Below are 23,332 nucleotides of genomic sequence, written 5' to 3' on the forward strand. Positions count from 1 at the left end.
TCCAGGATGCTCCGCAGTTTGAGGAGCATCCTCCCCTCCAAGACCAACCTCCCGTGAACCCAACTCCACCCCCAGGACGGAGCCAGCCTTCCCGATGAGTTTGTTGATCCTGTTGGCACCCGCGGCCTTTGCCCTGCTGCCCCGGCACAAGGCAGCAAAGAAGATAGCACTGGCCACCACCGATTGGTAGAACATCTGCAGCATCTCACTGCAGAAGGAGCGGAGCGGAGAGTACTCTCAAAAAGTACAGCCAGCTCTGTCACTTCTCGTATAGGGCCTCAGCATAGAAACATAGAAACATAGAAATTAGGTGCAGGAGTAGGCCATTCGGCCCTTCGAGCCTGCACTGCCATTCAATATGATCATGGCTGATCATCCAACTCAGTATCCCGTACCTGCCTTCTCTCCATACCCCCTGATCCCCTTAGCCACAAGGGCCACATCTAACTCCCTCTTAAATATAGCCAATGAATTGGCCTCAACTACCCTCTGTGGCAGAGAGTTCCAGAGATTCACCACTCTCTGCGTGAAAAAAGTTCAGCATCCCTGGACCAGTCCAGTTTACTGTCCAGGTACACTCCAACGTATTAGTACTCCCTGGTAAACTGATGTAAAGATACATCTGTCAGAAGGTAAGGTAGAGATGGGTACAAGTATGACTTTTAAAACACACAACAGCAGGTAGACAGATAGGAAAGGTTTGGGGGGAATGTTAGTCAGGTGCTGCAGATGGGTCTAGCTTGTTAAGGCAGCTTGGTTAGCATTGAGTAGATGGGGCTGAAGGGTCTGATCTGTGCTGAAGAACTCCCTGACTATATTTCTAAATAGGAGACCTAGCTTTCGAATAAAGGGGTCATCGATTTAAAATGTTTTTAAGAGGAATCGTCGGATCTCCGCAAAATAAAAATAGGAGTGGCAATGAATCATTAAATGTGTTCAAGGCTGATAAACTTTTCTACTCTTAATTTCGAGCATGGGGATGAACTATCTGGACTCAGCCCACCCAGTGGACTATAAAAACACCGCCCACTGTCTCTGGTCCAGCCAGTTCTCGGAAGGAAGACGGAATCCTGAACAGCAGCATGAGGTAAGGGACATCTTCACTCTGCACAATGATATCGGAGATCAGGACCTTCTCAAGGCACTGACGCCGACATTAGCCGGGTGAGTGGAGAAGTTCTCAGAATAGAGATACAGCGCGGAAATAGCAACTGCGGCTCACCGAGTCCACCCGACAAGCGATCCCCGCACATTAACACTATCCTGCACTCACTGGGGACAATTTACATTGATACCAAGCCAATTAACCTACAAACCTGTACGTCGTTGGGGTGTGGGGGGAAACTGAAGATCTTGGAGGAAACTCACACAGGTCACGGGGAGAACGTACAGCCAAGAGCCCGTAGTCAGGATCGAACCCAGGTCTCTGGTGCTGAAAGGTAATAGCTCTACCGCTGCGCCAACCCCGTCACCCGTTAGGAGTTGAGAGGTCATGTTACACTTATATAAGACATTGGTCGGGCCACATTTAGAGTATATGGCGTGTTGAATTTTGGGCACCGTGTTATATGTCAAGCTGGAAAGGGTGCAGAGAAGATCTATCAGGGTGTTGCCAGTAATCGAGGGTTTGAGCTATAGGGAGAGGTTGAGCAGGCTGGGTCTTTATTCCTTGGAGTGTAGGAGGATGAGGGGTGATCTTATAGAGGTGTTTAAAATCATGAGAGGAATATATGGGATTAATGTATAGAGTCTATTTTTACCCAGAATCAAGAACCAGAGGACATAGGTTTAAGGTGAGAGGGGGGGGGGGGGTTTAATAGGGACCCGAGGGGCAACTTTTTTACAGAAAGGGCGGTAGGTGCATGGAACGAGCTGCCGGAGGAGGTAGTTGAAGCAAGTTCTATCGCTGCGTTTAAAAATCATTTGGACAGGTACAGGACAGTTTTAGAGGGTTTATGGGGAAAAGCCAGGAGAATGGCACTGAGGGGAAAGATAGATCAGGCATGATAGAATGGCGGAGTGGATTCGATGCCCTAATTCTGTCAAATGGCCTAATTCTGCTCTATGATTTATGAACTTACGATTAATTCTAAATTAGGATAGTGTAGAGATACAGCGCAGAACCAAGCCCTTCCACGGTGACCAGTGACCACCCCATACACTCACACTATTCTACACGCAAGGGACTATTTACAGTTCTCGGAGAAAACCTACGCATGTCATGGGGAGAACGTGCAAACTCCATACAGACAAGCATTGTTATCATTACAGTGTTGTCATTCTTATCCACGATGCACCTATCCACTTATAGTAGTGGCCTGAGGACCTAGGGTGACGGGGGAACTGAAGGAAATCCACATTAGGCAAGAAATGGTGTTGGATAGACTGATGGGACTGAAGGCTGATAAATCCCCAGGGCCTGATGGTCTGCATCCCAGGGCACTTAAGGAAGTGGCTCTAGAAATCATGGATGCATTGGTGATAATTTTCCAATGTTCTATAGACTAAGGATCAGTTCCTGTGGATTGGAGGGTAGCTAATGTTATCCCACTTTGTAAGAAAGGCAGGAGAGAGAAAACAGGGAATTGTAGATCAGTTAGCCTGACATCGGTGGTGGGGATGATGCTGGAGTCAATTATAAAAGATGAAATAGCCTGGATAGCAGTAACAGGATCGGTCCGAGTCAGCATGAATTTACGAAGAAGAAATCATGCTTGACTAATCTTTTGGAATTTTTTGAAGGTGTAACGAGGAAAATGGACAGGGGAGAGCCAGTGGATGTAGTGTACCTGGACTTTCAGAAAGCATTTGATAAGGTCCCACTTAGGAGATTAGTGGGCAAAATTAGGGCACATGGTATTGGGGGTAGAGTGCTGACATGGATACAGAAGTGGTTGGCAGACAGGAAACAAAGAGTAGGGATTAACGGGTCCCTTTCAGAATGGCAAGCAGTGACTAGAGGGGTACCGCCAGGTTCGGTGCTGGGACCGCAGCTATTTGCAATATACATCAATGATTTGGATGAAGGGATTCAAAGTAACATTAGCAAATTTGCAGATGACACAAATGTGGGTGGCAGTGTGAACTGTGAGGAGGATGCTATGAGAATGCAGGGTGACTTGGACAGAGTCTGAGGAATTCTCGGCCTCAGAGGGCGGTGGAGGCAGGTTCTCTGGATGCTTTCAAGAGAGAGCTAGATAGGGTTCTTAAAAAAAGCGCAGTCAGGGGATATGGGGCGAATGGGGTACAGATTGGGGATGATCAGCCATGATCACATTGAATGGCGGTGCTGGCTCGAAGGGCCGAATGGCCTACTCCCGCACCTCTTGTCTATTGTCTATAACCCCCCCCTCGCACCAATCAGCGTTCAGGGAAGGCCTCACACGTCCCCGTGAACGCAACGCACGCCCGGAAGAGGGGCAGGTGGTCGACAGGCAGAACCCTCGACTGTCCATCGCTGGGACCTGTGAGTGGCAGCATCTTGGTCGGCGGCCATCTTCGGCAGGCCCAGCGGCAAACGGACAGGGAGGTCCCCCTTCCACCCACTGAACAACCGACCAAACCTCCCTATTCTGTTCCGGGCAACCTAAGATCAGGAGCGTGGGGCTGAAATGCAGCTAAAACTTGAGGAGCTTTTTTTGCCTTGTGCTATTCAGTCAGCACAGGCACGGGATTCGCTATCAAAATATGGAGGGGGCCGGGGGACACAATTTCTTGGCGGCCACGCGCGCATGCGCACACTCACACACACGCGCGAGGCACAATCCAGCGCTAAATGCAGCTCAACTCTGCCTGTCTCGCCGGGTTAACCTGCAGCCCTACCTGGACTGACGGGACGCCAACGCTGCTTCTCCGTGCTGGCTGTAAACCTGGCCGATATTTCCCGCAAGTCCAGGCAGGGCTGTAGGTTAACCTGGTGGGACAGGCAGAGTTGAGCTGGGTTTAGCACTGCTTCTCTGTGCTGGCTGTGAGCCTGGGGGCACCGCGCCCAACGTCTCTGGCCACCCCCGGGGGGGGGGCACTCAGGTGGGGACGGGCACTCAGGTGGGGACGGGCAGCACAGGTGAGCCGGGATCGATCCTGGCTGCGGATGAGGCACAGGTCGGTGCCAAGAGCGTTTTGGCACGTCTCCCTCCTCCAATCACCGCACCCTATCCTCAGTCCCATCCCCATTGCCTGCTGACCGACGTCTCTCTCGTCCAATCGGCGCCGTCGATCAGCAGTCCCACCCCCACTGTCTCGCGGAAAGCAGAGATTTCTCCGGATTTTAAAATCCGGATTACAAAAAATGCGGGGTATTGTCCCCCATCTCCCAAAATAGGGGGGGGGGGACGTGTCCCCCCCTGGCCCCCCGGGATTTCCGCCCCCGAGTCAGCAGAATGACTATACATGATTACAATCAAGCTGTCCACAGTACACAGATCCAGGAAAAAGGGAGTAACGTTTAGTCCAAGGTAAAGTCCGATAAAAGATAGGGATGTACTGTACAAAAGGGACGGATTGCATCTTAACAGGTGGGGGACCAGCATTCTGGCAGGCAGGTTTGCCACTGCTACACGAGTGGTTTTAAACTGAATAAGGAAGGTGGGGTGTCAAATGGGATAGTTGAGGATGGAGTTAAAGGGATAGTTTCTTAAATGTGTGAGCGTAGAGACAGAGGGGTGTAAAATGAGGGGAGAAGGAATAGGTAGCAAGTTGAAAAGTAAAAGTGGCAGGCAGACTAATCCAGGGCAAAAATCAAAAAGGGCCACTTTTCAACATAATTGTATAAGGGGTAAGAGTGTTGTAAAAACAAGCCTGAAGGCTTTGTGTCTCAATGCAAGGAGCATTCGTAATAAGGTGGATGAGTTGAATGTGCAGATAGCTATTAATGACTATGATATAGCTGGGATCATGGAGACATGGCTCCAGGGTGACCATGGCTGGGAGTTGAACATCCAGGGATATTCAATATTCAGGAGGGATAGACAGAAAGGAAAAGGGGGTGGGGTAGCGTTGCTGGTTAGAGAGCAGATTAACGCAATAGAAAGGAAAGACATTAGCTTGGAGGATGTGGAATCGATACGGGTAGAGCTGCGAAACAATAAGGGGCAGAAAACGCTAGTGGGAGTTGTGTACAGGCCAGTAGTACTAACAGTAGTAGTGGAGTTGGGGATGGCATCAAACAGGAAATTAGAAATGCGTGCAACAAAGGTAAAACAGTTATAATGGATGACTTCAATCTACATATAGATTGGGTGAATCAAATTGGCAAGGGTGCTGACGAAGAGAATTTCTTGGATTGTATGCGGGATAGTTTTCTAAACCAACATATAGAGGAACCAACGAGAGAGCAGGCCACTCTCGATTGGGTATTGAGTAATGAGGAAGAGTTAGTTAGCAGTCTTGTTGTGCGTGGCCCCTTGGGCAAGAGTGACCATAATATGGTTGACTTCTTCGTTAGGATGGAGAGTGACATTGTTAGTTCACAGTGGTGTTAGGTAAATTGAATGGATTAAAGGCCGATAAATCCCTGGGGCCAGATAGGCTGCATCCCAGAATACTTAAGGAAGTAGCCCCAGAAATAGTGGATGCATTATTGATAATTTTTCAAAACTCTTTAGATTCTGGAGTAGTTCCTGCGGATTGGAGGGTAGCTAATGTAACCCCACTTTTTAAAAAGGGATGGAGAGAAAACGGGGTATTACAGACCAGTTAGTCTAACGTCGGTAGTGGGGAAACTGCTAGAATCAGTTATTAAAGATGGGATAGTGGCACATTTGGAAAGTGGTGAAATCATTGGACAGTCAGCATGGATTTATGAAAGGTAAATCATGTCTGACGAATCTTATATAATTTTTCGAGGATGTAACTAGTAGCGTGGATAAGAGAGAACCAGTGGATGTGGTGTATCTGGACTTTCATAAGGCTTTTGACAAGGTCCCACATAAGAGATTAGTATACAAACTTAAAGCACACGGTATTGGGGGTTCAGTATTGATGTGGATAGAGAACTGGCTGGCAGACAGGAAGCAAAGAGTAGGAGTAAACAAGTCCTTTTCACAATGGCAGGCAGTGACTAGTGGGGTACCACAAGGCTCAGTGCTGGGACCCCAGCTATTTACAATATCTATTAATGATTTGGACGAGGGAATTGAATGCAATAACTCCAAGTTTGCGGATGACACGAAGCTGGGGGGGGAGTGTTATCTGTATGGAGGATGCTAGGAGGCTGCAAGGTGACTTGGATAGGCTGGGTGAGTGGGCAAATGCATGGCAGATGCAGTATAATGTGGATAAATGTGAGGTTATCCACTTTGGTGGCAAAACAGGAAGTAGACTGTAATCTGAATGGTGGCCGATTAGGAAAGGGGGAGATGCAACGAGACCTGGATGTCATGGTACACCAGTCATTAAAAGTAGGCATGCAGGTGCAGCAGGCAGTGAAGAAGGCGAATGGTATGTTAGCATTCCAAGCAAAAGATTTGAGTATAGGAGCAGGGAGGTTCTACTGCAGTTGTACAGGGCCTTGATGAGATCACACCTGGAGTATTGAGTACAGGTTTCGTCTCCTAACCTGAGGAAAGACATTCTTGCCATAGAGGTAGTACAGAGAAGGTTCACCAGACTGATTCCTGGGATGTCAGGACTTTCATATGAAGAAAGACTGGATAGACTTGGTTTGTACTCGCTAGAATTTAGAAGATTGAGGGGGGATCTTATAGAAACTTACAAAATTCTTAAGGGGTTGGACAGGCTAGATGTAGGAAGATTGTTCTTGATGTTGGGGAAGTCCAGAACAAGGGGTCACAGTTTAATGATAAGGGGGAAATCTTTTAGGACCGAGATGAGAAAAAACATTTTTCACACAGAGAGTGGTGAATCTCTGGAATTCTCTGCCACAGAAGGTAGTTGAGGCCAGTCCATTGGCTATATTTAAGAGGTAGTTAGATGTGGCCCTTGTGGCTAAAGGGATCAGGGGGTATGGAGAGAAGGCAGGTACAGAATACTGAGTTGGATGATCAGCCATGATCATATTGAATGGCGGTGCAGGCTCGAAGGACCGATTGGCCTACTCCTGCACCTATTTTCTATATTTCTATGTTTCTATAAACCGATGAGGTAGCTGGAAGGTCAGGACCTCTCTCTAGTTGGTGATAGGATGGTTCAGTTGCCTGATAACAGCTTGGAAGGAACTGTCCCTGAATCTGGAGGTGTGTGTTTTCACACTTCTGTGCCTCTTGCCCATTGGGCGAGGGCAGGAGAGGGAGTGACCAGGGTGCGACTCATCCTTGATTATGCCTGACCCACTGAGCTACTCCAGCTTTTTGTGTGTTGTCCCATTGATCACCTTGTGCTCTCTTGCAGCGACACACTGAGGGAGTCCTTGTTGGTGAAGCTCGGCCAGCTTCAGTGCCACTTCACGTGGGGCCCACAGATGGACATCGTCGACCTGGACGACGTGAAGCAGAGGTTGCAGGATTCGATTATCATCGGCGGGAAGCACCAAGGCGTGCCGCACAACCAGCTGGCTTACATCAACTACCTGCAGGGCAACTACGAAGAAGCTCTCCGTGACTTAGAGGAGGCGGAGAGACGTCTGAGGGAGATCCACGGGGATGGATTTGAGAGGAGGAGCATCGTCACCCATGGCAACCGGGCCTGGTTGCATTACCACATGGGGCAACTCAGCGAGGCCCAGTCCTACCTCGACAAGCTGGAGGTGATGTGTGGCCCCCTCACACAGGGCCCGCACGTCACGGCAATGGTGCCCGAGGTGTTGGGGGAGAAGGGGTGGTCTTTGCTGAGCTCCCGCTCTCGGTGCTACGAGGAGGCGAAGGAATGTTTCGCCAGGGCTCTGGAGGAAGATCCCGACAACACGGAGTGGAACATGGGCTACGCCACCGCTCTGTACCGTCTGGAATCGATTTCCGGAATCGCAGAAAACCCCGAAGTGAGTCAGTCGGTGAAACAGCTGAGACGGGTGCTGGAGCTCGATCCGGGTGAATCTGTGGCCAGGGTGATGCTGGCCCTCAGGCTCCAAGAGTTCCAGCAAAAGGCAGAAGCGAATGAATTGGTTGAAGAAGCGTTGCGGACAAGCCCAGATTCTCCATATGTGCTCCGCTATGCAGCAAAGTTTTACAGAACAGAGCGCAATGTTGATAAAGCGATAGAGATGTTGAAGAAAGCCTTAGAATTCACTCCGCTCTCTTCCTTCTTGCACCATCAAATGGGTATCTGTTACAGGGAAAAGCTAATGGCTCTGCGTAAAAATCAAGGCATTGGAGACCCAGGTGTGGAGGCTGAGTTGATCAGCCATTGCAAGCACCATTTTGGAACGGCATTTCAACTGAAGCCATCGTTTATTCTTGCACAGCTGGATTTTGCCGGGATCTGCTTAATGAATGGTGAATCAGACAGGGCGATGAAGATATACAACGACCTCCAGAGTTTAGAGGATGTCACTCCAGATAAAAAGCAGGCAATAGAGTTACAGCTTGGATTATATGAAATGTATCACACCAAGTCTGAATCAAACGCCATCCACCATTTTATGGAAGGCCTTAAAATCCAGCACGGCACGAAATATTGGAAAACTTGTTGCACCAAGTTGGAGCAGATTGCAAGAAGGTAAATTAACAGGAACCCGGACAACAGCAGAGCCTGGGGAATCCTGGAGTTTATTCACCGAGAAGCCGGGAAAAATTCTGAAATTTCCAAAGCCTCCACATCCTTACAGCAATGGACACCCTGAACTACATGTGATACTCCAAATTAACTCCAAATAACCAAAGTCCGATAAAGATGCATCATGACTCCCTGACTGATACAAAAGTTAGTGGTTTTGCAGATAGTGAAGATGGTTGTGAAAGATTGCAGCAGGATCTGGATCGATTGGCCAGGTGGGCGGAGGAATGGTTGATGGAATTTAATAGAGAGAAGTGTGAGGTGTTGCATTTTGGGATGTCGAACAAGGGCAGGACCTACACTGTAAATGTTAGGCCTCTGGGTAGTGTTGTAGAGCAGAGGGATCTCAGAGTACAGGTGCATGGTTCCTTGAAGGTCGAGTCACAGGTAGATAAGGTGGTCAAAAAGGCTTTTGGCACTTTGGCCTTCATCAGTCAGTGTATTGAGTAAAGTTGGGAGGTCATGTTGCAGTTATATAAGACGTTGGTGAGACCGCATTTAGAATATTGTGTTCAGGTCTGGGCACCAAGTTACAGGAAAGATATTGGTAAGCTTGAAAGGGTTCAGAAAAGATTCACGAGGATGTTGCCAGGACTAGAGGGTGTGAGCTATAGGGAGAGGTTGATTAGGCTGGGTCTCTACTCCATGGAGCGCAGGAGGATGAGAAGTGATCTTATAGAGGTATACAAAATCATGCAAGGAATAGATCGGGTAGATGCACAGAGTCTCTTCCCCAGAGTTGGGGAAATGAGGAGCAGAGGACACAAGATTTAATAACAATCTGAGGGCTAACTTTTTCACACAAAGGGTGGTGGGTGTATGGAACAAGCTGCCAGAGGAGGTAATTGAGGCTGGCACTATCCCATCGTTTAAGAAGCAGTTAGACAGATACATGGATAGGACAGGTTTGGAGGGATATGGACCAAGGGCAGGCAAGTGGGACCAGTGTAGCTGGAACATTGTTAGCCGATATTGAGTTGGGCCGAAGGACCTGTTCCCAAACTGTATGACACACTCAATGCATGGACCTATGAAGGCAAACATAGTATACGGTGACAGACACAAATAGCTGGAGTAACTCAGTGGTTCAGGCTGTATTGCCGGAGAAAATGAATAGGTGACATTTCGGGTAAAGTCCCTTCTTCAGACCCGAAACGTCAACTATTCCTTCTCTCCAGAGATGCTGCCTGACCCGCTGAGTCACCCCAGCTTTTAGTATCTATCCTCGGTGTAAACCAGCATCTGCATTTTCCTTCCTCATCTTACCGTACGCCTTCTTCACCACTCGATCTACTTGTGCGGCCACTTTCAGGGCGTTGTGGAGTCGGATGCCATGATTATTACAGAGTCTGACCAAGCTTGTGTGCGGTGCCTTAATGGAGACACTTGAATTGACATTTTGTTGATGATCTTCTGCAGGTTTGGTGCCCGTTTCTCTGACTGATCTACAGTGATCCCATCTCTCAACATACCTTCACATTCAACCAGAGGTGGATCAGAGCTGCGTTGTGGAGGATGTGACGCCATTTCACGTGCGTCCGATGCGATGGTCAGAATAGAGGCACCAGCAGTGACTTCCCAGCCCGTTACTCAATGGTCACAAATTCACCTGGACGTTAATTGTTTGTCCACTAAATTCTGGAGTTAAAAGTTTAGGATTAAGTTTATTGTTGCCACGTGTACTAAGATACACTAAAAAGCTTTGTTTTGCTTCCTATCCAAACGGATCAGAGAATACTGTACATATGTACAGCCGTTAAACTCAAGTACAATAGATAGAGCAAAGGGGAGATTAGTTCAGTTTAGTTCATGGTCACGTGTACTGTTAAAGGTTTAGGATTAAGGTTTATGTTCATTATTGTCACGTATACCGGGGGACAATGCAGAGCTTTGTGTTGCATGCTATCGAAATATATCAGAGGCTTAAGGTGAGGTGGGGGGGGGGAGTTAATGAGAACCTGAGGGGTGCAAAACTATAAAAGAGGGAGTTAGAACTGATTTTTGTGTGAGAAGCACCATCGATGATGTGCAATCTGATTTAGTTTCTAGGATATAATGCTGACAATTAAGCGTTTCAACATTTGCAATTTTTGTTTGTGGCTTTGTGAACATTGGGGCACGTTTCATGATCAATATTGTTTAACATTCTGTAATATCAGAGTTTATGCATTAAAGTAATGAATAAATCACTTGTAAAATGCGACAATTCTAGTGCATCATTACGCGTCAACGGTGCAGTCTAAGTGGTTTTCTTGGTCCACACTAAGGTGAACAGGATCAGCTCCAGGGGATTCAAGGGGCGGCACGGTGGCGGAGCGGTAGCGTTGCTGCCTTACAGCGCCCGGGACCTGGGTTCGATCCTGACTACGGGTGCTGTCTGTACAGAGTTTGCACGTTCTCCCTGTGACCGCGTGGGTTTTAACCGGGTGCTCCGGTTTCCTCCCACGCTCCAAAGACGTAAAGGGTTGTAGGTTATTTGGCTTTGGTAAGTTGTAAAATATTCCCTAGTGTGCAGGGATCGCTGATCGCTGAAGGGCCTGTTTCCGCATCGTATCTCTCAATCTAAAATCTAAAACTTGCACAACAGCCTTGCGCTGCTGTTAATAAAGTTTCACCTTCTTCAATGGTTCAACGGTTCTTTATTGTCACGTCTTTGGCATGTGGGAGGAAACCGGAGCACCACGAGAAAACTCATGCGGTCGCTGGGAGAACGTGCAAACTCCGCACAGCCAGCCCCCGTAGTCAGGATCGAACCCGGGTGTCTGGTGCTGTGAGGCAGCAGCTCTACCCGCTGCACCACCGTGCCGCCCGAGAGAGGAATCTGCACCCTAAGTATTTCCCTTTTCCACCTCCTCATCTACTCCCGCCTTCGAAACGCTCCTTCGTTTAGCAGTATTGCAAAATTGAGGGAGTGCAGCGTAGGTTCACCAGGTTAATTCCAGGATGGCGGGATGGACATCTGATGAAACTATGCACCATCCACACAAGCAAAGCGGTTGGGCTAAGCCAAAGAAAAGCCAAGGCCAGCACAATCAGGAAGCGAAAGCCTGCAAGTATTGTGGCAAGGAGCGTGCAATGGACAAACAGCAATGTCCAGCCTACAGACAGACCCTGTAGGGCATGTGGCAGTCGCAACCACTTTGCCAAAGTGAGCAGAAAGAGGAAAGTGCACAAAGTGGACGGCCAGGCACGAGCATTGAGTACATTGATAGTATCACGCTCACAATTAGCACAGTGCGGCCTAGAGATGATGTCCACGCACCGATGCTCGTCAATTGGAAGCTGGTCGACATCACAGTGGACAGCGGAGCGAGCGTGAACATCTTGCCACGGTGATATTTACACGGCGTAGACCACACACTAGCCCCATGTCAAAACAAGCTCATGATGTGGAATAAGACTACGATGGACGCAGAAGGAGTTTGCCGGGTTAAGCTGCTCAACCCCAAGACAAACCGCAAATATTCTGTGGTGTTCATTGTGGCCAGGTCACACCACTGCTAGGAAACAAAGCTAGTCGGCGAATTAATTTGATCACTGTAAATGACGACAGCTTTCACCGTGTACACACGTCGACTGTCATAAAGGAGAAAGCGTGTAAGGCTGAAGAACGCTATGCAGAGGTGATGGACGGTAAACTAGGAGAGTTGCCTGGTGAAGCACACCTGCAGATTGACGAGGAAGTGCAACCCACAGTCTCACCGTCACGACGTTTACCTCATGCGATAAAGCAGAAGGTGAAGACGGAGCTAGAACGCATGGTGGAGCGTCACGTGATCGCACCAGTTCACGAGCCGATGAGTTGGGTCAGCCAGCTCATGGTCGCGGAGATAATAAATTTAATAAAAGAAGGTGAAAGCCTGTCTTAGTTTCAGTGGGATCCATTTTGTAAGTTTAAATCTTTTTAACTTCCCCAACGTTAACAACAAAAGAAAACCAAAGTCAGCACCAGCGACAACCTACGTCACCTGGTGACAACCTACGTTAACCTGGTGACAACCCATGACAGCCCCTACGTCAGGAGAAGTCAAGCAACGCTCATTGGTGTCAAACCCACCATCGCCGACTGTCGCCGAAAAATGCTCAACATGTTGAAAATCCAGCGGCAACCAGAAAGACGCTACGACTCTTTGGGCGACTGAGGAGACGACTCACGACCACACAGGCAACACCTCGGCGACCATGTGGCGACAGCCTAATTGCCGACAGTCTCCTAAAAAATGGCCTAAGTGGGACAGCCCCATAAAACAGCAAATATTTCAAATTGTTCAAGACTTTCATTCTTTAAGGCACATCATAAAGCTGTCATTGTGATTTGATGGTCTGTATGAGGTTACATGTGTGTTAGCCAAGTTTACGAAAGTTAGATAATGAAATGGAAAGGAATTTTTACTTGAAAAAAAAAAGCGAGCATATTCTACATCTGTACATTTTTCTCTTTTGGAAAAAGGGGGAATATTATGGTATAGCATATGCATGTAATGTATGCTACGAGAGATTGCACGAGTTAATAAAGTCCACTCATGTGTGTGGGGTTTCACTCCAGAAATATGTCACCATAGAGTTAAGACTAGATTGTTTCAGTTTCATTTCCACTTTCAGGGTGTGAACTATGTGGACTCAGCCCACCCAGTGGACTATAAAAACACCGCACACTGTCACTGGTCCAGCCAGTTCTTGGAAGGACGACGGAATCCTGAACAGCAGCATGAGGTAAGGGACATCTTCACTCTGCACAGAGATATCGGAGATCAGGACCTTCTCAGGAGGAGGGCGGGGGGATTAGGGGGGGAGGAGAGGGGGGGGAGGGAGGGGGGGGGGGGGAGGAGAGGGGAGGGGGGAGGGGGGAGGGGGGGGAGAGGGGGGGGGGAGGGGGGGGGGGAGGAGAGGGGGGAGTGGGGAGGAGAGGGTGGGGGCAGAGGAGATGGGGGGAGAGGGAGGGGGTAGGGGTTTTGTGGAGGGGGGAGGGGGGTTTAGGGGAGGGACGGTGGGGGAGGGGGAGGAGGGGGGAGGAGGAGGGAGGGGGAGAGAGGCGGAGGGAGGAGGGGGGGGGGGAGGAGGGGGGGGAGAGAGGAGGAGGGGGGGGGGGAGGAGAGGGAGGGGGGGGGGAGGGGGGAGGGGGAGAGGGGGGGGGAGGGAGGGAGAGAGGGGAGGGAAGGAAAGGAGAGGGGGGGAGGAGGGGGGAGGGGAGCGGGAGGGGCGAGGGGAGGGGGGGGAGGGAGGGGGAGGAGGGGGGGGGAGAGGAGAGGGGGGCAGAGGAGAGGGGGGAGAGGGGGGGGGGGGGGGGGGGGGGGGGGGGAGGGGGGGGAGGGGAGGGGGGGGGGGGGGGTGGGGGGGGGGGGGGGGGGGGGAGGGGAGGGGGGGGGAGGGAGGGGGGGGGGGAGAGCGTGCCTTTTTACTTCAACCCAAACAACCATTTGCAGGCAGTGCTTTTTTTATCTCTAACCATATTTTCATTTTCAAACCAAATTCAATCAATCAAGCACTTTATTCATCCCCGAGGGGCAATTTAAAAGGGCGCATTACAGTAGCTTTTAAAAAAAAAAAAAAGAGACACAATCAACGAAGAGACAAACATTCAAAGCTACTCTCTGCACCTACCGGTCGACCGCACGAGCAGTGACCCGGCAAGGATTGGGTTGTCAGCAGCGATACAATAATAAAGAACACACAAAATGTAACACAAACATCCACCACAGCATTCAACACTGTGGTGGAAGGCACAAAAATTTGGCCAGGCCTCCTCCATTTCCCCCCCGTGGACAGGACCAGAGTCCAGAGTCAGTCCAGGATCGGCTCTTCCTCACCGGAGACCGCGGCTTTAGATTGTTGTAGGCCGCAGGCCGGCGGTCAAGATTTAAAGTCCCCGCCGCAGCCAGAAGCACCGTAGACTGCAGGGCCGGCGGTCGAAGCTCCCCTCCAGGGGTGATGGTAAGCCCATGCCGGCCCCGCGGTAGAAGATGGCCGCCGGCCGGCAGTGATGGCTTCTTCCTCCCCCGGGACCCCACGAGGGATCCCGGGCTGTAGACGCCGTGCCAGCTGGAGCTGTGCAGACCGCGGCTTCAGGCTGCCGGCTGCCCCGGGCCAGCGAAACGGAGCGCTCCCCTCCAGCGAGCCCCAGCGAGGGCTCACCTGCTCCACACCGAGAGGGCTCACCAGTCCACGCTGCGCCCGCCGCTGAAGCCCCGGGCACGTCTCCGGGAAAGGCCATGCCGATCCTTGATGTTAGGCCACGGGGGAGGCAACCTGGAAAAAGTCGCCTCTCCATGGAGGAGGCGACCGAAGCGGTTTCCCCCACACCACCCACACCACCCCCCACACAAGACACACAAAAAAAACATTAAATACACACTTTAAAACATACTAAAAAATAAAAAAAAGTTGAAAAAACTGACGCACTGCTGACATTGCTGCTGCCAGAACAGCGCCCCCCCGAGCACCTTAAGGGTACTCACAGTGCTGTAGACATTTGTCAGTGTCATTAAGCCCATCGCACACTGTTTAAATGGCAATGTAACTGCAGTCTAATTATTCCATTTGACATTCATGGAACCGAAATCTGCAGGTGTTGGAAATTCAAAATAAAGCAGAAATTGTTTTACAGATGAGTAAAAACCATGAGGGGAATATATAAGGTGGGAAATGTGATTCCAGAACTATTGGGCATCAGTTTAAAGCAGGGGTGTCAAACTACCGGCCACGTGAAGGGGTTTAGACGCTAAACTAAACTACACGTTCCCGTGCAGGTGGTCTGACCTGCTGAGTTACTCCAGCATTTTGTATCTACCTGCCATTCAGATGATAATCTGCCTCTTGTTCTTGCCACTAAAGTGGATAACCTCACATTTATCCACATTATACTGCATCTACCATGCCTCAAAACTAAGGAGATGGTGGTTGACTTCAGGAGGGCGGGGAAACAACACCATACACCTCTGCACATCGACGGAGCTGATGTGGAAAGGGTCAGCAGCATGAAGTTCTTAGGACTACATCTGTCTGATGACCTGACGTCCACGGCCAACACCACAGCTCTGGTCAAGAGAGCCCAGCAGCGACTTCACCCTCTCCGAAGACTACGTAAAGCAGGCCTCCCCACCACACACCTACGGACTTTTTATAGGGGGACTGTCGAGAGCACACTGACATACGGCATCACTTCCTGGTTCGGGAGCTGCAAGGCGTACGAACGGCACCAACTGGACAGGATAGTGAAGACCGCAAGCAGGATTATTGGTGCTCCACTCCCCTTCCTGCTGGACATATACAGGAAGAGATGTATCAACAGAGCCATCTCCATCATCAAAGACCCTTACCACCCATCGCATGACATTTTCTCCATCCTCCCATCTGGGAAGAGGTACAGGAGCATTAGCTGCAAAACCAGCAGGATGCTCCTCAGCTTCTTCCCACAGGCTATAAGACTGTTAAATGGACTTTGCCCCCTGCCAAGTATCGCGCACAAACCCCCACACTGCAGCAGAGCCACTGTTGTGCCGCTGCCGGTCGGAACGGCTGTTGAATGTTTAGTAGAGTGTTAAATTTGTTCATGACATGTATTTTTTATTTTCATTTCTATTTATGTTTTCATGCACACTGAATGGACACTGGTTGAGCAACGTTTTTTTGTTTCCTCTGGGTATGCGAATACTCAGGAAATGACAATAAAGATATACAATACAATCTTCCCACTCACCCAACCTATCCACGTCACCTGCATCCTCATAACATCCTCTTCACAGTTCACGCTGCCGTCCAGCTTTGTGTCATCTGCAAATTTGCTAATGTTACTTTTAATTCCTTCATCTAAATCATTAATATATATTGTGAATAGCTGCGGTCCCAGCACCGAGTCTTGAGGCATCGCACTAGTCACTATCTGCCATTCTGAAAGGGAACTGTTAATTCCTACTCTTTGTTTCCTGTCTGCAACCAATTTCTATCCATGTCAATACCCTATCCCCAACACCATGTGCTCTGATTTTGCCCACTGTGTGGGACCTTACCAAAGGCTTTCTGAAAGTCCAGGTACACTACATCCACTGGCTCTCCCTTATCCATGTTACTGTCAACCTGAACTTAGTTGTGAGGGATAACATTCATTTCTTATCTTTCATTTTTGAATGACAAATAATTGCAATTCAATTCAAAATGTACAGGTCTATTACCAAGAAGATCTTGGAACATTTCACATTGTTTGTCAATGCTCTGCATAGTCTACTCTTCTGCCTCACTTTCCCAAAGTTTACTTAAATTTAGAGCCTTGTTTTCTGACTCATCTTTCTCCCTCTTAACTAGTTTATCAAATACCATTCAACGGTGACTGCTAGCCAAGCGTTACTGCACCATTAACTAATTGACAAACTCAGACTAATTATTCATTATTTTTGTTAGCTAAAGGACATATCGTTCCAGAAAAATTGAACACATTATTCAATGCACAACCAATGATCTATACAAATTTTCTATTGTCCTCTTAAGCATTATTTCCCATTTGAAAATGTAGCATATCATTTGCTTTTGAAGGTTTGTATACCTGAACCCTGACATTTTATGCATTTTGTTTCTCCAAAATACCTCCAAAAATACATCATCGAGTTTTCGAGAGCGGGGAGAGTGGGCGGAGAGGGGAGAGCGGGGGAGGGGAGAGCAGCAGAGAGGCACAGAGCCAGAGAGGCAAATAAAATAACATGGAATAATAAAATAACGTGACTTTCCCTGAGCCCGTGCTCACGGTCCGGTAGCCCTGACAGTGAGTTTAAGAAATTCTCCCTTTAATTTTATTCAAAGGAACACGGTGTTTAAACACAATTACATTTACTGAGGAATGTGGATCAATGTAACAATGACACATTGTATAACTACCGTTAACTGCTGGCTGTTAACAAGTGCTAACAGTGGCAGTTAACAAATCGTTTTCATCTGAGTTGAATGAAGTGAGAAACGGCTCGAATCTTTCTGCAGTGCTCAGTAAACCTGAGTAGGAAGTTGAAAACTAGGGGAACGCCGTACCCCTGCGTACCCCCCCATTTCCATCACTGGTCACGGGCGTGCAGGATAGAACTGGTGTATGGTAGATTGCTGTTCAGTGTGGACATGCTGGGCCGAAGGGCCTGTTTCCATATATATGTTTTACATGCAGAACTTAATTTCATTGATTTTGTTTTGTTTCTACAGTCAAAGAGTAAGGTTGATTAATTTATTTGTGCAGAACAGTGATGGAAGTCCGACAACTCTTGCCTTGTTTCTATAGTTTTTTTCTCTATATCTTTGCATAACAGCGTGAATTATAATCTGATTTCCATACATGAATATACTAAGGTCATTCATGTGCTGCACCTGTTGATCGGAGCCTGGTTCGACTGCGGAATGTAATTAGGAAAGTAATTTAGCTTAACCTTATTCATACCTAATCCAATTTAAAGCGTAAATGTTGCATTCAAATGTAAGTTAAAAGACTCGCTACAGTATTCACCAATTGCCTGATAACAGCTTGGAAGGAACTGTCCCTGAATCTGGAGGTGTGCGTTTTCACACTTCTGTGCCTCTTGCCCGTTGGGTGAGGGTAGGAGAGGGAGTGACCAGGGTGCGACTCATCCTTGATTATGCCTGACCCACTGAGCTACTCCAGCTTTTTGTGTGTTGTCCCATTGATCACCTTGTGCTCTCTTGCAGCGACACACTGAGGGAGTCCTTGTTGGTGAAGCTCGGCCAGCTTCAGTGCCACTTCACGTGGGGCCCACTGATGTACGACAGTGACCTGGACGATGTGAAGCAGAGGTTGCAGGATTCGATTATCATCGGCGGGAATCACCAAGGCGTGCCGCACAACCAGCTGGCTTACATCAACTACCTGCAGGGCAACTACGAAGAAGCTCTCCGTGACTTAGAGGAGGCGGAGAGACGTCTGAGGGAGATCCACGGGGATGGATTTGAGAGGAGGAGCATCGTCACCCATGGCAACCGGGCCTGGTTGCATTACCACATGGGGCAACTCAGTGAGGCCCAGTCTTACCTCGACAAGCTGGAGGTGGTGTGTGGCCCCCTCACAAAGGGCCCGCACGTCACGGCAATGGTGCTTGAGGTGTTGGGGGAGAAGGGGTGGTCTTTGCTGAGCTCCCGCTCTCAGTGCTACGAGGAGGCGAAGGAATGTTTCGCCAAGACTCTGGAGGAAGATCCCGACAACACGGAGTGGAACATGGGCTACGCCACCGCTCTGTACCGTCTGGAATTATTTTCCGCGATCCCGGAAAACCCCGAAGTGAGTCAGTCGGTGAGACAGCTGAGACGGGTGCTGGAGCTCGATCCGGGTGAATCTGTGGCCAGGGTGATGCTGGCCCTCAGGCTCCAAGAGTTCCAGCAAAAGGCAGAAGCGAATGAATTGGTTGAAGAAGCGTTGCGGACAAGCCCAGATTCTCCATTTGTGCTCCGCTATGCAGCAAAGTTTTACAGAACAGAGCGCAATGTTGATAAAGCGATAGAGATGTTGAAGAAAGCCTTAGAATTCACTCCGCTCTCTTCCTTCTTGCACCATCAAATGGGCATGTGTTACAGAGAAAAGCTAATGGCTCTACGTAAAAATCAAGGCATTGGAGACCCAGGTGTGGAGGCTGAGTTGATCGGCCATTGCAAGCACCATTTTGGAACGGCATTTCAACTGAAGCCATCGTTTATTCTTGCACAGCTGGATTTTGCCAGCATCTGCTTAATGAATGGTGAATCAGACAGGGCGGTGAAGATATACAACGACCTCCGGAGTTTAGAGGATGTTACTCCAGATAATAAGCAGGCAATAGAGTTACAGCTTGGATTATATGAACTGTATCACACCAAATCTGAATCAAACGCCATCCACTATTTTATGGAAGGCCTTAAAATCCAGCGCGGCACGAAATATTGGAAAACTTGTTACACTAAGTTGGAGCAGATTGCAGGAAGGCAAATTACCAGGAACCCGTACAACAGCAGAGCCTGGGGTATCCTGGGGTTTCTTCACCGAGAAGCCGGGAAGAATTCTGAAGCTGTTGAATGCTATGAAAAGGCCTTGCGGTGGGATCGTGGCAACGAAGAATATCTCAGCGCTCTTCGTGAATTGCGCCTTTCTACTTAGGCAGGCGATACCAGGACCAGGAGGTAAGGGCGAGAAAGGTCCTTCCTCAACCATTCCTCACTAGAACATAGAACGTAACACAGTACAGCGCAGGAACAGGCCCTTCGGCCCACGGTGTCTGTGCAGAACACGATGCCAAGACCAAATCCTATCTGCCACCATTCCCTGTATATCCATCGGCCAATCCAAAAGTCTGTCAAATGCCACGATCGTGCCTCAACCACCACTCATGGCAGCAAGGTCCGGGCGCACACAGCCCTCTGTGTAAAAAAACACCCCACGCACATCTCCTGTAGCTAATACCCTCTAGTCCAGGCACCTCCTCTGCACCCTTTCCAAAGCCTCCACATCCTTACAGCAATGGGGCGCCCTGAACTACATGTGATACTCCAAATGATCTCCAAATTACCAAAGTCCAATAAAGCTGCATCGTGACACTATGACATACTCAATACATGGACCTATGAAGGCAAGCATAGTATACGGTGACAGACACAAAAAACTGGAGTAATTCAGCGGGTCAGGCAGCATCTCTGGGGAAAAGGAATAGGTGACATTTCAGGACCAAGACCCTTCTTCAGACCCCAAACGTCACCTATTCCTTCTCTCCAGAGATGCTGCCTGACCCGCTGAGTCACCCCAGACTTTTGTGTCTATCCTCGGTGTAAACCAGCATCTGCATTTTCCTTCCTCATCTTACCGTACGCCTTCTTCACCACTCGATCTACTTGTGCGGCCACTTTCAGGGCGTTGTAGAGTTGGATGCCATGATTATTACACAGTCTGACCAAGCTTGTGTGCGGTGCCTTAATGGAGACACTTGAATTGACATTTTGTTGATGATCTTCTGCAGGTTTGGTGCCCGTTTTTCTGACTGATCTACAGTGATCCCATCTCTCAACAAACCTTCACATTCAACCAGAGGTGGATCAGAGCTGCGTTGAGGAGGATGTGACGCCATTTCACGTGCGTCCGATGCGGTGGTCAGAATAGATGCACCAGCAGTGATTTCCCAGCCCGTTACTCAATGGTCACAAATTCACCTGGACGTTAATTGTTTGTCCACTAAATTCTGGAGTTAAAAGTTTAGGATTAAGTTTATTGTTGTCACGTGTACTAAGATACACTGAAAAGTTTTGTTTTGCTTCCTATCCAAACAGACCAGAGAATACTGTACATAAGTACAGACGTTAAACTCAAGTACAATAGATAGAGCAAAGGGGAGATTAGTTCAGTTTAGTTCATGGTCACGTGTACCAAGGTGCATTGAAAAGCTTTTGTTGCGTGCTAACCAGTCAGCGGAAAGACAATACATGATTACAATCGAGGCGTCCACAGTGTAAGAAATGTTGCTGCAGGACTAGAGATTGTAATATGTGATTGTAGATCTGCTTCTGTGGTTAGCACGCAAATAATCGCCTGGGTTCGACACCATCTTTCTACACAAAGTGTAAAATACAGAGTGCAAAACTATAAATGATGGGGTGAGAACTAATTGTTGTGTAAGAAGCATCATAGATGAGGTGCCATTTGATTTAGTTTGCAGGATACACTCCTGCATTTAAGAGTTCCAACATATGCAATATGTTAGTTTAATTTCCGTTTAATGCTTTATGACCATTTGGGCACCTTTTTCTGGTCAATATTTTTAGTTTAGTTTAGCGATACAGAGCAGTAACAGGTCCTTCGGCCCACCGAGTCCGAGCCGACTAGCAATCCCCGCACACTAACGGTATTTACACACACTGGGGACTATTTACATTTATACTAAGCCAATTAACCTACAAACCTGTAAGTCTTTAGAGTGTGGGAGGAGACCAGTGCACCCGGGGAAAAACCCACGCTGTCGCGGGGAGAACGTACTAATGCCCCTGTCCCACTTAGGAAACCTGTACAGAAACCTCTGGAGACTTTGCGCCCCACCCAAGGTTTCCGTGCAGTTCCCGGAGGTTTTTGTCAGTCTCCCGATCTGCTCCCACTACCTGCAACCTCCGGCAACCACCAGCAACCTGCGGGAACCGCACGGAAAGATTGGGTGGGGCGCAAAGTCTCTAGAGGTTTCCGTTCAGGTTTCCTAAGTGGGACAGGGGCATAACTCCTTCCAGACAGCACCAGTAATCGCGATCGAACCCGGGTCTCTGGCACTGTAAGTCAGTAACTCTACCGCTGCGCCACCATTTCTGATCAATATTGTACAACATGCCGTAATATCAGAGCTAAAGCATTAAAATAATAAATAAAGCAGTAATAAAATGCAACAACTTTGGTGCATCATTCCACATCAATGCTGGAGGCTTAGTCGTATTCTTGGTCCACTCTACGGTGAACTGTGTCAGCTCAAAAACATTCAAGTCTAAAGTCTAAAACCTGCACTCCAGCCTTTAGCGCTGATAATAATGTTTACCCTATTTCAGTGGTATTTTCATGTGTTGCAGTGAAATTAGATTTTTGAATACATGAGGTGCAGTGAGATTCTAATTTTGCATACAGCCCAGCAAAGTATTACTATATTTAAGTACAAAGTGTACAGAAATAGACCACTGAGACCAAACACCAGAGTTCGCCAGGTTTTGGCTCCATTTTCAAAGTCCTAGTAGCTTTCTGTGCAGTGGAGAGTGGGAGGGAGACACAGGGAGATTGTTGGGAGTCTGTGAGGCACAGGAGAGGGGGAAGGGGGGAAGAAAGTTGTGGAGGTTGCGTGGGGGTGGGGGAGGATTCATAGAGTTACCTAAAGTTGGACAAGTTATTGTTCGTACCATTACTTTTGTAAGTTACCCAAGTGGAATATGAGGTTCTCTTCCTCCAGTTTGCTTGTGCTCTCACTGTGGCAATGGGGGAGGTTCATGGCAGAAAGGTCAGTGTGGGAATGGGGAGGGGAGTTAAATCAATTAGTAACCAGAGATCCAGTCGGCCTTGGCAGACCAAGCGTACGTTTAGTTTAGTTCAGTTTAGAGCTACAGCACCGAAACAGGCCCTTCGGCCCACCGAGTCCACGCGGACAAGCGGTCCCAACGCACTAACACTATCCTACACACATATTAGGGACAATTTACATTTTTACTGAAGCCAATTAACCTACAACCTGTACGTCTTTGGAGTGTGGGAGGAAACTGGAGCAACCGGAGAAAACCCACACAGGTCTCGAGGAGAACGTACAAACTCCGTACAGAGAGCACGCGTGGTCAGGATCGAACCTGGATCTCTGGCATTGTGAGGCAGCAACTCTACCGCTGCACCACCGTGCCGCTTCAGCAAAAAACATGGATCAGACTTGATGGAATGGCGGAGACTTGATGGGCCGAATGGCCTAATTCTACTCCTAGAACTTATGTAGATGGTCACCGAGTCTCCGCTTGGTCTCGCCGATGTACAGGAGCCCACAGTGGGAACTCCAGATGCAATAGGTTTCCCACACGACAGACATACAGGTTTGTAGGTTCATTGGCTTTGGTAAAATTGTAAATTGTCCCTAGTGTGTGTTGGATAGTGCTGGTGTACGGGGATTGCTGGTCGTCACGGACTCGGTGGGCCGAAGAGCCTGTTTCTGCACTGTAT

The 23,332-nt window shown here is 48.7% G+C and overlaps 2 protein-coding genes across 2 annotated transcripts; both read left to right on the plus strand.

The window, feature by feature from the left end:
- Positions 1 to 615: 615 nt before the first annotated feature.
- Positions 616 to 11,073, plus strand: LOC129704270 (interferon-induced protein with tetratricopeptide repeats 5-like). The gene is made up of 2 exons (XM_055647276.1): positions 616 to 1,164; positions 7,348 to 11,073. The coding sequence occupies exons 1-2, from the start codon at positions 974 to 976 to the stop codon at positions 8,612 to 8,614; spliced, it is 1,458 nt and encodes a 485-aa protein (XP_055503251.1). The 5' UTR covers positions 616 to 973; the 3' UTR covers positions 8,615 to 11,073.
- Positions 11,074 to 12,746: 1,673 nt separating this feature from the next.
- Positions 12,747 to 22,032, plus strand: LOC129704268 (interferon-induced protein with tetratricopeptide repeats 5-like). Its single transcript, XM_055647274.1, has 3 exons — positions 12,747 to 13,380; positions 18,343 to 19,800; positions 20,631 to 22,032. Exons 1-2 carry the CDS (start codon positions 13,280 to 13,282, stop codon positions 19,775 to 19,777), a joined length of 1,536 nt encoding a protein of 511 aa, XP_055503249.1. The 5' UTR covers positions 12,747 to 13,279; the 3' UTR covers positions 19,778 to 19,800; positions 20,631 to 22,032.
- The last annotated feature ends 1,300 nt before the right edge of the window (positions 22,033 to 23,332 follow it).

The sequence above is a fragment of the Leucoraja erinacea genome, chromosome 15 (assembly GCF_028641065.1).
Source record: "Leucoraja erinacea ecotype New England chromosome 15, Leri_hhj_1, whole genome shotgun sequence".
Taxonomy (NCBI): Eukaryota; Metazoa; Chordata; class Chondrichthyes; order Rajiformes; family Rajidae; genus Leucoraja; species Leucoraja erinaceus.

Bases quoted from the DNA above. Each gene is read 5' to 3' on its own strand.
- LOC129704270 (XM_055647276.1), top strand. From the start codon at position 974: ATGGGGATGAACTATCTGGACTCAGCCCACCCAGTGGACTATAAAAAC. The intron at 1,165-7,347 runs GTGAGTGGAGAA...GCTCTCTTGCAG, and splicing joins CTGACGCCGACATTAGCCGG to CGACACACTGAGGGAGTCCT.
- LOC129704268 (XM_055647274.1), top strand. From the start codon at position 13,280: ATGTGGACTCAGCCCACCCAGTGGACTATAAAAACACCGCACACTGTC. The intron at 13,381-18,342 runs GTAAGGGACATC...GCTCTCTTGCAG, and splicing joins ATCCTGAACAGCAGCATGAG to CGACACACTGAGGGAGTCCT.